Here is a 17,672-nt window from a genome sequence, read left to right on the forward strand (position 1 = left end):
GGTAGTACTTGTGAATCTATTTGCCATTTTTTTACACTCCTCTTGCAGTAGGATAAGTTACTCATTTTGCAGTTGTGGGTGTTTTCTCTGTGTGTGTGTCTTTCAATTTACTGAGGTCCTGAATAGATTAGAAGGTAGAAGAGTGGGATTTTCCCCATTTCTCCCTTTCTTCATTGTCCTTTAGAGCAGCATGAGTAGGACTCCTGGGGTGATTGTTTTAGTAGCCAGCTTCCATTTGATCCCTCAGCCTGGGGACTGTCTTAAGGACAGTGTTGTCTGCCCATGCTTGCCAGGAATAGGCTTGTTCTGGCAATGTGCTACTCTGACCAGTTTTCTGTCAGGTCTCTCATTAGTCAAGATCAACCCAGTAAGTGTTACTAACATTGGCTAGTTTTATGTATGATCTAATAGCTATCCATGAGCCGTGAGAATTACTAGGATCTCCTCTGTTCCAACTATTGCGGTTATTGTGATTAACTGGCTAAACTGATAATAATTGCCACATCTCTCCTGAAAGTCAGTTATTTAACTACTACCCAATAATAGTTTGTCTCCTTGTTTGATATTTGAAGTATCCTAGTACTTTTAAAATGCATTACAACTCAGGTTGTTTTTTAAATATAATATTTTATTCTCTGAAAATTTCATGCTTTGATTATTCATTCAAATTTCATATTTTGATTATGTTTACCCCCATTCCTTCCTGGACCATTCACATATTCCAACCTCTCTCAGTTTCATTTCCTCTTTTTTTTTTTTTTAATGACCCAAAGTCTTATTTGCACCACCAATATACTCCCTAGGCATAGGTCTACCCACTGGAGCATGGTCAACCTGTGAAGATTCATAGCCTTAAAGAAAACTGGTTCTCCTTTTCCCAGCAGCCCCAAATGGTCCAGTAGCTCTTTAGTTACTGATACAACTCAGGTGCTTATCTGTAGTTTGGCGCCTTTAGCTTGTATGCTATAATCTGATTACTTTTAATATTGGGGTGGGCAGAGGGGTGGCTTGCATGTACCGCCATGTGTCAGTCTTATTTTCTATACGCTCTCTATTCCTCTTTGCTGTATGTGCCAGACTACTTGGCTTTGAGCTTCCTGGGCTGCTGTTGTATCTGTCTCCCATCTGTAGAGTTGTGCTGTGGTTGCAGGTTCATGAACCTCAGTGTCTAGCTTCACATGGGTGCTGTATCCCAACCTGGGACATTAGGCGTGCACAAAAAGTACTTACCTATTAAGCCAACTTCTTCGTCCTAGGTCTAAGTGTTATATTGATGTTTAACATTTCTCCTAAAATATAATAGTTGGTCCAAATGAACAGTAACCTATTCTTATTCATCTTAAGCCCCCTTTCCTTGGCTAATTTTGTTATTTGGCAAAGTACTGTCTATGTAAACTGTTGAACTATTCAGAGCTATCAACCTTGATTTACCCTGTAGGTAGATTATTTGATTTTAATTGTCTTAAATGGTTCTGAAAATGAACAGTTGTGTTTATATACAAATGAACATTTTTAGCAACATTGGAACTCTTTTATTTTTATTATTTTCATAATTACTTTAAAATATCCTCTATAAATTATATGTTGGTTTCTGGGCTGTTCTTGGCATTTCGCTCAGTACTAGCGTTGTTCATCTGCATTATGTTCATCAGCTTATGTGACTTTTTCAGAGGCGTAGTCCTGCAATACCAGCTGAGCAGAACAAAGCAGATCGTAATGGCATCACTCCTGAGTCGGCATTCTGAATATTTGAAATTATTTGAATTCTCCATAGGACTATCAGTAAACTGAAACACTTTATTCAGTTGAAAGGGGTAGCGGTGTATAATAATGCACCATAGAAGCCCTGTAAACAGTGTTTGCAGGGGATTAAAAATATCCCTGCTACTTGAAAGCAAAAGTGCTTATTTGTTAACTCTAAAAGCTATAAAAGCAAGCTGATGGAATTGTTTCCTTGGCAATGTTAAATACAGTCGGGGGTGTATGAAGATAAGTGCCGAGTATCCCGGTCATGTATAGCATGTGACAAAAACCCCACCAGCCAAGACTGTGCAAAAATGATGAGCAGGCTTGTTACATTTGTCATCTAGATACAAAAGATGCTAGAACTAGAATAAAGCAGTTGTGCTTCCTACAGTGCAGTGTGGCCTGAATAACAAAGATTCTTCGTTTATTTTCTTTCCGAGAAGGGTGGGGACCCCTGAAAGGCGGATGGGATACAGCCAGAATAACCATGGTGTTCTTTTAAAATCTTGAACCACATATAGATTTCTGCTCTCATTTGTGTTCACTGGTGTGGTACGCAGTTATCAGAGTTAAAAAAGGGACATAAATAGGAGACATTAATGACAGTGCCTACAAACTGGATATGCATGTCTCCAAGAGAAAAACATGCATTGTGTTGATTTGGGATACTGTCTCCTACAGTGCTTCTCCAGACATTACATGAGTAGGAAGAAGCATTGTGACAATACAGTATGAACTACTGTGTTGTCGTGTACAAATGCAGTACATTTTCAAGTAGTATGTCATATTTTTTTTCTTTCTTTTGTAGTACATGGGTGTCCCTGACATGCAATTCACTGTTTAGACCAGGCTGGCCCTGAACCCACGGAAGTCTGCCAGTTTCTGCCTCCTACTGCTAGGATCAAAGGTCTATGTCACTATACCCGGCTTTTCTTTTTCTTCTTTTCTTTTTAAGTGTGTCTTAATTTAACCTAAACTCCAACGAATGGATTTTAATAACCTTCTGAATTCAGCATTGGCATTTACATTTTCCCCATGCAGCACACACTGTTCTAGGACTGGCTTACAGTTTGTCTAAGTGCCCTAACTCTTTCTGCTGTCATCAAGCAGATGACCAGCCACAGGTCCATTTTATTTCTCCCAAACTTAACATTTTTCATACCCGCAAGTGGAGGGCGCTTATAGACCTGTATATCACAGAATTGCTTTTGAAGATAGCTTATTTACCTAGGAGTCTGAGAATCTTTGTTTATGTCCACCAAACAGAATCATGGTTGTCGTGTGGTGCATTTCTTTGGGCCTATGCACCTACTTCCTGGAATATTTCCAAAAATAATTACAGTATTCTCTGACTTTTTTTGATATAACCTTTCTTTTGCTATTTTCGGAACTGTTAGCCTTAATCTGTTCATATACATCAGATACTGTGCCCTTAATATTTACCGTCCACATCTGTATAATGTAAAGACTGCTAGAGAATAGTGAGTTCAGCAGTTCTTCTATTCTAAATCAGTGTTTTGCCTTCAGTTTGCAGCAGCTCTATCAGTATGTGCAGATACTCTCTACTTTTAGAAGTGGATACACTGCTTGTGTGTTCATCCCAGACTTTCAGTCACTCTGTATGTCCATGACGGTGTGGAATGGCTTTCAGATCAGAGTTGTGGTGGTCCTCTTGTTCCGTTCTGGAACCCTTTTTACTTTGATATATTTTCGTTTCTCTGTATACCACAGAAAGGATCTTTGAAAAGCAGCTTTCTTTAACTCTTTCAGGATGTTTATTCCTGGGATGTGCTCAAGACATTTTTTCCTATCTCTTTAACTTTCTCCTCTTAACACCTTTTCTTTAGACATCTTATACACCTAAGGTGTGAAAGACCCCGAGTTCGTGGATTTCTGATTTGTTCATTCAAACAGGTTTCTGCAATACAGGACTTCTGGGGTTCTTGCCAATTCAGTCACAACTGTTTTGTCCTTGTTAGCTACAAACATGGCCCAGGAGTTTGTGGGATGTCACCTCTGAAAGGCTGATATCAGCTGCAGTGGTTCATATCTCACCGTCAATAGTAAAGGAGGATTGCGGCGCTGGTGTGTGACACAGCAGCAGTTGTATCACAGGCTTGCTCCCACAAGAGCTCTCCTGCGCACCTTACATGTGTGGTTGTAAGCGGAGACCCAGACCCAAATAATCACAGAGAAACTATATTACCTACAACACTGTTTGGCCAATGACTCTGGCATATTCCTAGCTAGCTCTTACATCTTAACCCATTTCCGTCAATCTGTGTATCACCACGAGGCTGTGGCCTACTGGTCATGTTCCACGGTGTTTGTCTCCTTTGGCAGCTACATGTCCTCTCTCTATCTCCACCCACTTTCTTTCTTTATCTCTATTCGGATTTCCCACCTGGCTTTACTCTGCTAAGCCTTTAGTCAAAACAGCTTTCTTCATTAGCCAATAAAAGCATCACATATACAGAAGGGCATCCTACATCATATAGCTCTTAGATAAACCTGCTTGAGTAAAGATCATATTTGAAAAATAGTGTACAGATGCTGCAATTAGAGAAACATCTTCAGTATAGCAGTCTCGGATGGATAAAAAAGATCTGGAGGGAATTGTGTGTCTTACATTTGAGTCGCTAAGATTGAAGTCATTTTGAGCTAAATTAGTTAAATTACCTTATTTCAAAGTAGGATACCTAGCTGACATATTTTTTATAAATAAATAATCAGGTAATTCAATCTAGAAACATTATTCTTTTATTAAGTAAATTCAAATTATAGTTCTCAAAATTTGAAGGAAAAAAATAAAAAGCTAATTTTTGCTGGTATTGTTAAGCCACTGAAGTTTTCAGGGGTCCATAGAATCAAAACTACTTTTTCATTAATGTGGTAAGTGATACTTGTCCCTTGCTTTGATATTTTCCAGCTTTTCATATAAATCCCAAGTCAGTTTACTTTCTGAACTGTGACTACAGCGAGGAGACTGCGGACAGGGAGGCTGCAGTGATGCACGGTGCTCCTTTCCTCCCGCCTTCCTAGTGGGGTTAGAGTGTTCCTTCTCGGGACGGACTGATGAGCTTGCTTCTTAAACAGTCCCGATAAATAACCTCAGAACAGACAGTATTTAGAAGAATAACTTGCTCTGTGCCAGGTCTGAGGGGGATACTTTACATTTTTGTTAATTAGCAAAAATACTTCTCAAGAAGGTAGTAAAAATGTATTTTTTAGTCTAAGTTTACAAAGCTGATTTAAATACTCCCATTTTATAAATCGCGTGTCTTCCTCATTACCAAGATGCTCCTCACCCTTCCAGAGATGCCACCTTGTTGTTTGTATGAAGTCACTGATGTGCTCTCCAGACTGGGGTCTGTCACTTCACCTTACCATTTTAGAGAGTTTGTCTTCTTGACATTTTTAATTTGTTTTTTTCCTACTTTACTACAATTTTCTTTCCATTCTTACATAATAACCAATAACTTATGAGATTCTACACTTCCAATTACTGTATTTTTTATTTTAATCTCATATGCTGCTTTATTTTATAGACTTGATATTTTTATTTAATGCTGTTTATTTTCCATGTCCTGATGATATTTACATTTTTTGTAATGATCTTGAATTATGTACTTTTTTGAATCCCCTAATCAATATTTTGTTTTTGTTATTACCAAGAAATTATAGACAGTTTTAAATGTCAGTGTTTTTGGTTTCTTCTTTTTAAATTTTGCTGATTAAAAATAAATACCCCATCAAGCAGGTTAAATCGTACAGAGAATGCAGTATAATAGGAGAGTGCTAGATGTCTTCCTGAACTACATGGCAATTGTTCTCTTAATACACTGGAGAAGTAAGAGGAGCCATCGGTGTTAGCTTCTAGCCCTTCTGCGGAGATGAATAAACAGCTTGAAGTGCTGATTTAGAAAATGTTTTTAAAATACTGTGATGCACTTTGGTGTCTGACTGACTCTTGCTTAGTTAAATGTTTTGTAGCATTATAACATAGTTGGATTCAGCTCATCTTTTAAACCAGTTGTCAGAAAAATATGGGCCAGCGTGGTAGAATGTATTAGCTCAATACATTGTCTCCATTTTATTATGAAGCTGCTGAGGAAGCCGTGATATACAGCACTGTCATTACAGATCTATTGTTAGGATGGTTCCACAGTCTTCTTTGCAGTGCCATTAATTTATAGCAGTAAACAATATGTAGCCTTCCAACTGCAGCAAAGCAGAATCTTTTAATGAGGTGGATGTTATTACCACAATAAATCAGTGCTTTCCCGTAATGTATAATTCAATGTGTGTATTCCCACTGTAACTTCTCTGAGTAAGCTGATAGTGTATCATTGTCACTGCACAGCTCCGCTGCTCCTTATTTTTTTTAAACCTTCTTTTATTTGGTGACTTCTTTTTTATTTGCTTGCAAATAAATGTGGTATGTCTTGATAGCTGTCCTGTAGCGGCTTCAGAAGCCAACTGTGACAATACCAGCCAGAGTCGATACTGTGGGTTCTACCTACATGGATCTCAGTAGGATGCCTTTTCTTTCAGATGCTAGTGAAATCAATCCTAATTGGTCTTAGCATTATATTCAAGAAATGTGATTCTATAACTATTGATTCACAGAGGTACTCATTTGGAGAGTAATAAAAATGGGAGCAGATAAAGTATATAGTTAATTCGCTGTGCACCATACAAAAGGCACATTGATTCTATTTTTAATTCATATAATTTGTCTTCTAGTGATTTTATTTCTTTTCTTCCTTTTATATGGCTGTATCTTTAGGGATAACAACTAAAATACATTTAAAGGCCTTTCACATTTGTTCTGTAACAAAGAAAGAATTCCTGGAATGAGTTTGATTCTTATAGTAAGTCAGACACAGTTCTTTAGCACTGAAACTAATAGTTTAAAAGAAGTATTTAAAAATTAGTAATATGACGCTGACTTAAAATAGTAATCAATTAAATGTTTTTGAAAATTAACTTGTAAAGTAGAAACATATTTAACATAACACAGCGCTGGTCAGAACCAAGATGCTATTGAAGGAAAATGATAGTGTTTGTTAACAGTTTGAAGGTAAAATACCTAACAATTTAAGAAATACAGTCAAAGTGATGACTTTAAAATGCTATCTGTAATCATAATTTGAAAAGTAGTTCAAGACCCGGTCTGAACATGGTTTCCTTTTCACTGTATGAATTCTGAATATATCCATTTTAAACTAACGTTATTTACTTTAGGTTAGCGTTTTCCTCATGAATAGTCAGATTTTTGAGCTTATAAATATGAATAACTTATAAAATTTCCTAAGAGATGTAAAACAATTCTGTGTCTTATTAGAGAAGTTATTTTCGAATTGGTATTTATATTTTGAGTAAGGGGTAGAGCTTTTTCTACAGACCAGAGTGTTCCCATAGTCCAAACTGTAATTTAATGTGGTTGATCTTAGCATTCTTAGAGCTGTAGTCCCTTCTGAGAATCTCAAGGATACTCTGTCTTCCTGAAGAAAATATCAGGATGTTGCTCAGTGTTTATACAATTCATGTATTCCCTGGATAGCAACGGCTGTTTCATGTCTGGGTCAAGCAATGTGCTTGGTGTTTTATAGGCAATTGTTTTATTTAAACTCTTTTACCTTAGTTCTAAAAGATTATTTTTTAAATAATGACATTCATTGAGTGTTGCCATGCATGGCTTAAAGACCTTAATGTGTGTACTTATTTTATTTCCCAAAACAACCTTCTAACTGGACATGAGTTGTCTAGTGAGTCCAGGGTCTTCACTTTGTTGTACTGATTATGGAAGTTTGTTGAGATGTTTTGTTTTCCAGTCTAAGATTATAATGTCCTTACCATTTCTTGTTTTTGTTGTTGTTGTTGTGGTGGTGGTGGTGCTGCTGCTATTGCTAGTGGGTTTGAATTCTTGTTAATTCATGAAGGCACTTAGAGGCTACGCATCAATGTTGGATGTCTTCCTCTGTCTCTGTCTACCTTTCTTTTGAGGCATGATCTCTTTCTGAAACTGAAGCTCCGTGATTAGACCAAGCTGACTTTGCAGCAAGCTCTGCCTCGGTCTGCCTCCCTAGCATTAGAATTACAGGTGCACATCATCTTGCCCAGCTTTTTTAGGGTTGCTTGAGATTTGACTTCACTGATTGAGCCATCTCCACTGCACTCTGTCCTCTAACTTTTTACTTAGTTTATGTTAGTAGAATGATCTAGTTGTATCTTACTCCTTTTCTCTTACAACCTCTTTGCATTTACCCTTATTTACCAGCTTTGTTCCTTCGTCTGCTCAGAGACAGAGTAAGTAAGCTCTCTAGCTCCAAGATGCTTCTGGTTGTTGCTTCTAATTACAGGTATTTTCTAAATAAATAATAAATAATAAATAATAATAATAAAGTATGATATAGCTCATCTTCATGTAATTCTCCTTTCAGACTGATTAATTAAAAACCTATGTAAACCAGTCAGGTGATGGTGGTGCATGCCTTTAATCTCAGCACTCTGGAGGCAGAGACAGGCAGATCTCAGTGAGTTACTAGTCAGTCTAGTCTGTGGTACTAGCTCCAAGACAGTCAAGCCTCCACCGAAAACCCCTGTCTCAATATAAAAAAAAAAAGGAAAGAAGAAAGATAAACAAAAAAATTTAAATAACAAACAAGCAAACAAAAAAAACTGCATGTGTCAGAAATGACAGATTTACCCACTTAATTATCTGTATATGTTTAACCATGCTAGGAAAAAAATGTGGGGTGATGACTTTTTCTGTTTGTTTGAATATACCACTGTTGTTTTTCTAAGTGCAAATACATATATTTTAAATGTTTACTCCATGCATACTTACAGGATATCTTAAAAGCATGAAGGAAATAAAGGTTGATTAAATTTGTGTTTCTTTCTCTCCCTTCTCTTCCAATGGCAGCCAGTAGGAGCTCTGAATCCCAAAAGAGCAGCATTCTTTGCAGAACGATTTGAGTCATGGGAAGATGATCAAGTTCCAAAGTTCCACTATGGTACTCATTACTCAACTGCAAGTTTTGTTCTTGCATGGCTTCTCAGAATAGTAAGTTCAATGTGAATAATAGACCGTGACTAAATAAATCCAATGTGTTGAAGAATGTGCCATGATTGGAAATCATCGACATTTTTTTGAATATTGAAAATAGTTTTAAACAATTGAGCTTTTAAATATATATGCTTTAGCAAATATTTTATACCATAACGATAAAAATGTTTCCTCTAGAATTGTATGACTATCTTCTTCAAATCTGTGTCTTCAGATGATGTCTTTTGTACCAGATTAGCTAAATTCTCTTCAAATGTAGCTTGTTTAAATGAGAAGTAACTAAAATTTTATTAGCACAGACATTTATTTACACATTCTGGTAGTTACATTGCTCCAAATAGAGTAAGATGTGTTTTCAAATAACCGGCACTGTTGTGTATTGATAACATTAGCTGAAAAAATGTTTCTATAAAATTGAAAGTTAATTCGTCTAACAAAATGTAATTTCTGTGGGGAACATTAGCAGCACGTCATTAATAAAACCTTGTTAGAAGAATATGGACAGACACGAGTCTTAGAAGTAATTTATAGGGCTTTTCTATTGGCAAGCAGTTACTCATACATGTTTAAGTGTTCTTTAACTAAGAGGGGGCTTTTAAGCCTTCCACACAGTTTTCTCTTAATCATAAATTGTGGGCCATAACAATAGAAAAATTACATATTATACTATATCCTGAACACTGAAGAAAATACATTTAATTCATGCCTAAATGCTATTAGTAATATATTCTTGGCAATGGAGGAAGTTTATGGAAACATTATAGATACCAAAATTTTGATGACAGAAACATTCAGAAAAAATTAAAAGCGCTAATAAAAAAATTTGGCAATAACTTGCATTCTATACATTGGACATATTACTAGCTAATGACCATTATTTGCTAAAAAATTTAGATATAAAGATTTATTAAACCCTAAAAGGACATAAAAGCTTTTTCACTTCTTATTTTTTAGGAACCCTTTACAACCTACTTTCTAAATTTACAAGGAGGGAAATTTGATCATGCAGATAGGACTTTTTCCTCAGTGTCCAGAGCGTGGCGAAACAGTCAGCGTGATACATCTGACATTAAGGTACAGATTTATTTCATTTTATGTTTGTTACAGCCAGTTTGTTTCTTACTGACTGGATGTTCACAGTTTCTCTCCTGTGATCCAGCTGTATTTACGGAAGGTCAGCCTCAGAGAATGGAACCTGAATGAAATGGCCAAGAACCACTGTCCATGACTTTTGTTTTCTTCTTTTTATGTTTCTGCCTGTCTGTCCATCCATCCTGAAGTTCTTTCATCTCAATAGCTGTAAATTTTTTTCTCTTCCCAACATCATTTGAATCATGTCTATTAGCAGCATGCTGCACACAGTTCCAGCATAGTGAAGCAAATTACCAGAAAACAGGAAAGCCTCAGGCATATTTATTTGGATCTTTCAAATCTCCATTCTTAAAATAATCAGTATTATAGCTAATATAATCTTGCTAGCCTTCCACTTCTATCCTCAGCAGTCCAGTAATTGGTTTTCTTTATGTATCGTCTCTTTCTGCAAGAAACTGGATTGGGTGCTATTAAAGGTATAATGAAATGCACCTATTGTTTTTAGACTCCTTATAGTTTTATAAATAATATGACTTATATGTAAATAATCATACCCTGTGGAAGTGGAAGTAACACATGAGAAACAGATGTATTTGAAAGAAGAAAAGTTGTATGACTATGTATATGCTGCTATAGGACACGTCTAAGACATGTAGTGGAGTGTTAATGTCATACCACTTTAAGATATGACACTTTACAGTGTAAAATACACTCCTCTATTTCTCCTGACATTATAGATTATAATATCTAAATGATATTTTCTGTATCAAAGATATTCTGTTTTTATTATTTGCAAAAGTAATTTTTATATCGGAACATCTATCAAGATTTTCTGATCTCATAATACACTCTAAAACACTTTTGAAGTACTTTTTAAAGTCACCAGTCATGAGTAAGCCAGTTAGATGACTCAGCAGGTACAGTGCTCAGTGTATAAGCTTGATAACCAGGCTGAGTCTCAGGACCCACGGAAAGATGAAAGGAGACATGAAGTGTCCACATGAGTGTGTTGATGTGGGTGTATTCACATGTGCGTCATACAGAAGCAGTAAAAATAAAATCCTTTTAGAAAGAGTCATCATTAGATAAGTTTGCATTGATGGGTAGACATATACTAGAAATGGCTAAGAGGGTTAATAACTGTTGTTGATTTCTGCTTCTATTCCCAAATTGGGCTTTTTTCATATTTAACTATTAAGAAGTTTTAAGAGATGGGGATGGTTTCATTTAAAAATCTAGTGAAGGGGGTTGCGGGGAAGGTGGAGGGAGCAGGAAGATGAAAATCCTTGTCTTGTCCTTCAGTTACATTACATTTCTCTCAGTCTAGCACAGTAGGTTACTGGTTTCTAGTAGAGACATAGTATCTGGCCATTATTGATTATTTTTGTGCTGGTGTCCAGGCTTCTGGGGTTGGGATGATTGAGGTAAGTTTTGCTGTTGGTATCTGGTCTTGTCTTTATTGGGTGGGAGATGCCGGGGATTGTTGGGAGCAGTGAGACCCCAGATCCTGAATTTCTTGTAAACAACTTGTTTTTCCCTGATCTGAGTGCCTACAGCTGCTCTGAGCACGAGACCTTCAGGAGTTCCTGATGGCAGGAGAGTGGTTTCTGGTGGGTTTGGCTGGGGCGTGGCTATCTCTATATAATCTGCGCCTGAACACAATAAAGGGAGCATTCTTGGGGGATTCAAGGATGACCCGTGTCGCTCTCTCTCTGCCTGTGTGTGTCTGTGTATTTTAACCTCACCCCCCTTGCCTGAAGCTCGCGAACTGGGTGCCAGCGCACAGAGCGCAGACACGGGGGCGCGGTGCGCGGAACGGGATGATTGAGGTAAATTTTGCTGTTGGTGGTCTGGTCTTGTCTTCATTGGGTGGGGATTCCATTCCGTGTTTTTTCTTGTGATTTCTGAATGTCAGGAAACTGTGATGGTTGTAGATGCCAGGTAGGGGGTTTCTCTGCAGTTTGGTGGGTGTTCTAGACGAGCCTGTGAAGGGCTCCATGGCAGGGCTAATATCTCCTTCACATCTACAGGTGGGGAGAGGAGAATTTGTAAGTAGATTGAAGTAAAGCAGGTAACTGGAGAGCCAAGGATGAAAGCACCGGGGGACCCTGGGTCTGAACCAGGACTTGGAGTCTCTGGCATGGAGCTGAGGTTGGAGGGGGGGGGGGCACTGTGAGGAGTTTGTAATTGGGCTGAGGTATAGAGGGGAGGAGGGGCTCCTGTAAGCTGTCTGTTAGGACTAGCTAGGAGACTGGAATGACTGAGTGGCTAACAGGAAGGGCAGTGGAGAAGGCCTACCTGAGTGCAGGTCAGGTCAGGTCAGGTGTGTTCTCTGGGGATTCCAGGTAGAAAGTGTTTCTTGGCTGACACAAAAGGCCATTTTCTATTTGTGCCTTTGTTGTTGTTGTTGTAAAATAGCTACTGAGTCCAGGTAGTTCTGTCCTAATATACACACGTGTGTGGGTGGTTGGGGGCTCAAATGTTTTAATTAGCACGTATCTGATTAAATTTTTACTTTCCTTCAAATAGCCAATGCTTTAAAAAAAAATAAATAAATCAGGAAAGAAAAACCCAGCAAAACAACTAAAAGAAACAAACAAAAATATTCATTTTCTTCTTTCTCCTTCCCTATCTCTATTTTTTTCTTCATAAATAACTTGGAATAGTAATGGCTGCCCTAGAAGACTTCATAAAAACGGTGCCTATTACTAGCAACAAACTAGATTTGCAGTTCTGGACGTGGTAATTGCTACTACAGTAACTTCTGGTTTTCCCACTGTCTTATTTAGGGCAACTATATGAAGAAATGGTGAAGAAAGTTTAATAGGTTTTTTTTTCCTTTTTGCCCTGGGGGGGTCTCACTCTGTTGCCCAGGCTAGCCTGAAATGCTAGGTTCTAGTGACCCTTTTGCTCTAGCCTCCCAGATAGCTGGAACTACAGTGGAATAGCACAAGGAACTAAATGGAAAATATCTCAGAAGCTAAGGGATGCAAAACCTGAAATGCCAAGGAACCTTCTTAGAATTATTTCTACATTCATTTTTATATAATTTTTAATATCTCTTATATTTTTATCTCTACCTTCTCAAATGTCACTTTATGAAGTTTTTTAAGGCCTAACTTTGGTGAAACCTATTCAGTAGTCTTGCCAGTATACATATTTTCCTTCTGTACCTTGCCCCCTCCCAAATATCCATAATGTGGTATACCATTGATAAATTACTCCATTTTCTATATTGATAGCAATTCATACAGTACAATTTAATCATTTACACATATTAGACACGCATTAATTTATAGTTATATAGGCCATTTAGAGAGCTTCAGTCTGAAAATGAACCCTTTTAATCATGGCTCTTTTTTTCTTAAAGTATTATGTTTTGGAAAACACATTTAAGATCATTATAATAAGTACAAAGTAAACGAAAGTTACCATAATAATGTGCTCATGGATTATAACATTGGATTTTAGACCATTAGTAGTAGTAGTGTTTTGTATTGGGGAGTGTTGTAGAAATACTAAAGAAAACATTCATAGAACCAATAGGGCAGTAGAACACGAAGGTGGTGTGGAAGGAATCACGTTGAGTGGGTGGCCAAGGGTACTTTGCCTGGTTAGTACAACATAAGTTCCCTAAAATGGGAACCAGTTATTTTTCAAAAGGAAAAATAGAAGATAGTTCTAGTTCTTGCTTCTTTCCTGCTGGAGGGAATTTTAATATATTAGCTTGCATTCTGCTAATACTTAGGGAATAATTTTACTTTAAAAATGGTTGCTAATATGAAATAATGGTAAAAGTATGTTGTATTTCTGCAAACAGAACATTCTTAGGTGGTTTGAATAAGGCGGGCTTTTTTTTTTTTTAAATCATAATTTGCCACTTTTAAAGTTTGGAAATTGTGCATCCTTTGTGAGTACCTTCCATGCCTAACTGATGTGGGAGTGTCATATCAATCTGTTGATTTCATTGGTTAAGCAATAAAGAAACTCCTTGGCCCTGATAGGTTAAAACATAGGTGGGAGGAGTAAACAGAATAGGATGCTGGGAGGAAGAGGAAGTGAGCTCAGACTCTGCTCTGCTCCCGGAGAGACCCTACAGCTCTGCGCTCTGGACCAGAGACGCCAGGCTCCGCTCTCCCAGGCAGCTCCGACCCAGGATGGATGTAGGCTAGAATCATCCTGGTAAGCGCACCTTGGGGTGCTTACACAGATTATTAGAAATGGGCTAGTCCAGTTGCGAGAGTTAGCCAAGAAGAGGCTGGATATAATGGGCAATTGTGTGTTGTTATTTCGGGCATGAGCTAGCAGGCGGCCAGGGTGCTGGGGACGCAGCCCCGCCGCTCCTATTTCTACACCTAACCTCTCAGACCTTTTATTGTACATGAGTAAACAGTGCAAGGCAGTTCTCTAAGTTGGCTTCTGGTAGTGGTTTCCGATAGAAATATAGTGTAAGCCACATACATTAATATTCATTGAATTATAGTCTAATTTCAAAGTCAAAAGAACATGCAATTGATTTCAATAATGTATCTTAGCCTAAAAGTGAAAATATTTTAACCTGTAATCATTACAAAATTATTAATTAGCTCTTTCATTTTTATCCTAAGTCTTCAAATTGTATTATGCATTTCACATTTTCAGTACATGTCTCTTCACACTAGCCACATTTTAAATGTTCAAGGACCACTGCATTTAGCCCCTGTTCTGAGCAGCACGGATTTAAAACACTGGTTTATGATCACACAAAAAGAAAGTTTTCTGCCAATTGGAGAGCATGTCTTCACCATCTTTGTATGACAGTGTTCGGTGTGTATTTTATCTACGTGTGACCTGGCACACAGTAGCTGCACTGTGTGGTATTGAGGCCTGGAATAGGAAGTGTTAAAGTGGGTTGAGGAATCTCCATTGTAATGTAAATGCCCAGCAGAGGTGTAGGGGTGGAGGTGGGGGTGTTAGATAGTGCTGAAATTCTTGCTTAACACTTTTTAGGTCTTGGATTCCCTTGGTACCGCAAAATAATCATAATTCTGTGTTTCTGGTCTTCCATATATACATTTTATGTATTTATATATTTATAATTTATATACAGATAAATTTAGGAACTGTCTTCCGCTTTTGGCTTTGTAGTGAATGGTCCTCCCTTCTCCACCACTAGAGCAGTGTCATTACCGGCTGATCCACCATGCCTGGGCCTGTCTTCAGCTTTTATGGTGAATTACTATGACCAAATTTTGTGGAACAATTAGCAGACTCATAAAGTATTGTAGACAGTCATATTTAAGCACTAGGCAGTTCCCTAAGCTCTCACTAAACTGTTACTGGGATTGATTTCCCTTCTCTGAAGCAGTTCTCTCCTTTCTGAAGCCCTTCCTGTCAGTAGGCCCAGCCTGGAGGTTCAGTGCCCTCTCCTGCTCCTATTCACATTCTGACATCTGTCCCGTAGAAATGACCGACAGAATTAGAAAAGGGGTCACGGTTATCACAGGGGTGGTAGAGGAGCACATTTTCTCAGAGACTGGAATTTACTATAATTATGTGTTATTAAACTAAAACCTGTGTTAAAATAGATTGGAATAAGAAATTTGGAAGAATCCTGATACAGCATTTACTTTTTAAAGGTTATTTTTAAGTTGGGTTCATCTAAGGTTCTGATTATAATGAAATACCAAATAAAACACCACTCTTGCTTCCAGTGCGCTCCTGTTTTAGAGAAGTATCTCTAGTAACAAAACAGACTGCAGCAAATGAGTGTAGGTGATGATCTTTGAGTTCATTGGTGAGCACCACCTGGTGTAGATGAGAGGCGCGGGGAGCCCTATGCTTTCTTTACTTAGGAGATAGGACAGAGTTTGTGGTTTTAAAAGATAGTGTGATTAGTCTTCAGATTTGTTATTATACTATAGGCAAGAGTAGGTGCAGTATATAGGTTTATAAAGTAGTTATGAGAAAAAAGTCAAACTCAGTAGTGGGTTACAGAAGTGTGGATAAACGCCGATGAAGAGGGATTGAGTGTTACTGTGAGATGGAAGAGAGGAAAAGAAGCACTAAATTAGAGTTGGGCAAATAGAGGAAAAGGGAAAATAAAAAAGACGATGTGGGTGCCTTTCAGCAGGCCCTGCCAGAGTATGCCACTAAGCAAACACAGCACACACAGCAGAGCTAGTGCAAGAGGTTTATTGGGGGAGAGGGAGAGTCAAAGAATGAATGGCCATGTCGGATTGGGGACTTGAGAGAGGCAGACAGACAGGAGAAGCAAGAAATAAAAGAAGAGGCAGAGGAGCGAGAGGCAAGAGAGAGGCATAGAGAGCGAACTGTGCCTGATGGGATCTTTTATGAGGTGCACGTGTTCCGCAGCTGACTGGGAAAGGCACCTGGGTGAAGGTGGTGATTTAGCTTTGGCAGCAGAGGCAGGCTGCTGCCCGAGCAGCATAGACTAACACAGAGAACACAGACTAAAAAGGAACTTGGTTCAGTATTTAATTCCCCATCTTAATCTGAAAACTTGTGCTGAGAATTAAATTAAAATCCACTAAAGCATGTTCAGTTATGTTAGCTTCCGTTGACTGTTTACCCTAGGTAATATGCAACTCACTAGATTAGAAGAGTAGGTTTACATAAAACTATTTTAATATAGATTAGATTATAATAAGGCAAACAACTGACTGGAGGAATGCCCTTGCAATGACTAACTACACTAAGTATTTTGAGTTGTATCTTAAAGATTCGATAGGGATTAATAGACCTCCCAAATTTATGTCTCTAACCTGTCACATTTCTTCTGTCTGACTCCCTCATCAATAATTCCTTTTCAATACATAAAATAGATTATGAATTTAATATCTTCACAACTAAATCCTGCCCTTCATTCCTTTAAACCTACTCTCAAAATGTGGTTCCATGCTAGCCAGATGGGTTGCCAGTGTAAGGCCCTATACCCTGTCTGCCCATCCTCTTGTCTCTTGACCTCCTGTTTTTGTTTCCCCTTTGTTCACTCTTAAAGGGCTCTGGGTCCATCCATTTGGTGAAGTTTTCCCCTGTTTAAGTTGCATTCCTCACTCCTTTTACTTTTACTCACTTCCTGATCTCGTTTTTCTTCACGCCACTCGCCAGCTGACATCATGTCTTCACCATTGGCTTGTTTATTACGGTTCACCACACTGGGACACTAGCTCCATGAAAGGGTGAATTTGGAGCTGTTTCCTTCATTGGCCTATCCTAGAGCTTAGAGCCTGGAACATATCAGGCATTCAGTCAGATATTTATTAAATTAATGAATTTGGGGTCAGTAAGATTGATCAGCAGGTCAGTGTGCTTGCCACCCACCCTGGTGACCAGAGTTCAGTCTCTGCAATTGATGTGATAGAAGCAGAGAACCAACTCCTCAAGTTGTCCTCAGACTTCCACACATGCACCTTGGCACACGGGTGTGCGTGCACACATGCCACCACATACGTGCATAAACGCACATCTGAATGAATAAGAATAAAACAACAAATTCATAACAAGTTCTATAATTAGTTCTGATTTCACTTTTATTGTTATGGTCTTACATAAATCCATGTGGGTGTCTCATCAGCCTACATCATATTCTTAGTCTATTTTAAAATTTTTTAAAAGCCAGGCAGTGGTGACTCATGCCTTTAATTTAATCATGCCCTTGGGAGTTAAAGACAGGTGGATTTCTGTGAGTTCAAGGCCAGCCTGGTCTACATAATGAGTTTCAGGATAGGCTCCAAAGCTACAGAGAAACCTGTCTTGA

The 17,672-nt window shown here is 38.2% G+C and overlaps 1 protein-coding gene across 3 annotated transcripts in view; it reads left to right on the plus strand.

Moving 5' to 3' along the window:
• Positions 1–17,672, plus strand: part of Lrba (LPS responsive beige-like anchor protein) — a 468,170-nt gene that overhangs the window by 339,770 nt on the left and 110,728 nt on the right. For all 3 annotated transcript variants that reach the window (XM_050158812.1, XM_050158811.1, XM_050158813.1), the window contains exons 45-46: positions 8,678–8,818; positions 9,776–9,895. In XM_050158812.1, the coding sequence (XP_050014769.1) occupies positions 8,678–8,818; positions 9,776–9,895 (261 nt within the window). The remainder of the gene's footprint in view (positions 1–8,677; positions 8,819–9,775; positions 9,896–17,672) is intronic.

The sequence above is a fragment of the Alexandromys fortis genome, unplaced genomic scaffold, assembly GCF_014885135.2.
Source record: "Alexandromys fortis isolate MF-2015 unplaced genomic scaffold, M_Fortis_MF-2015_v1.1 scaffold_102, whole genome shotgun sequence".
Taxonomy (NCBI): domain Eukaryota; kingdom Metazoa; phylum Chordata; class Mammalia; order Rodentia; family Cricetidae; genus Alexandromys; species Alexandromys fortis.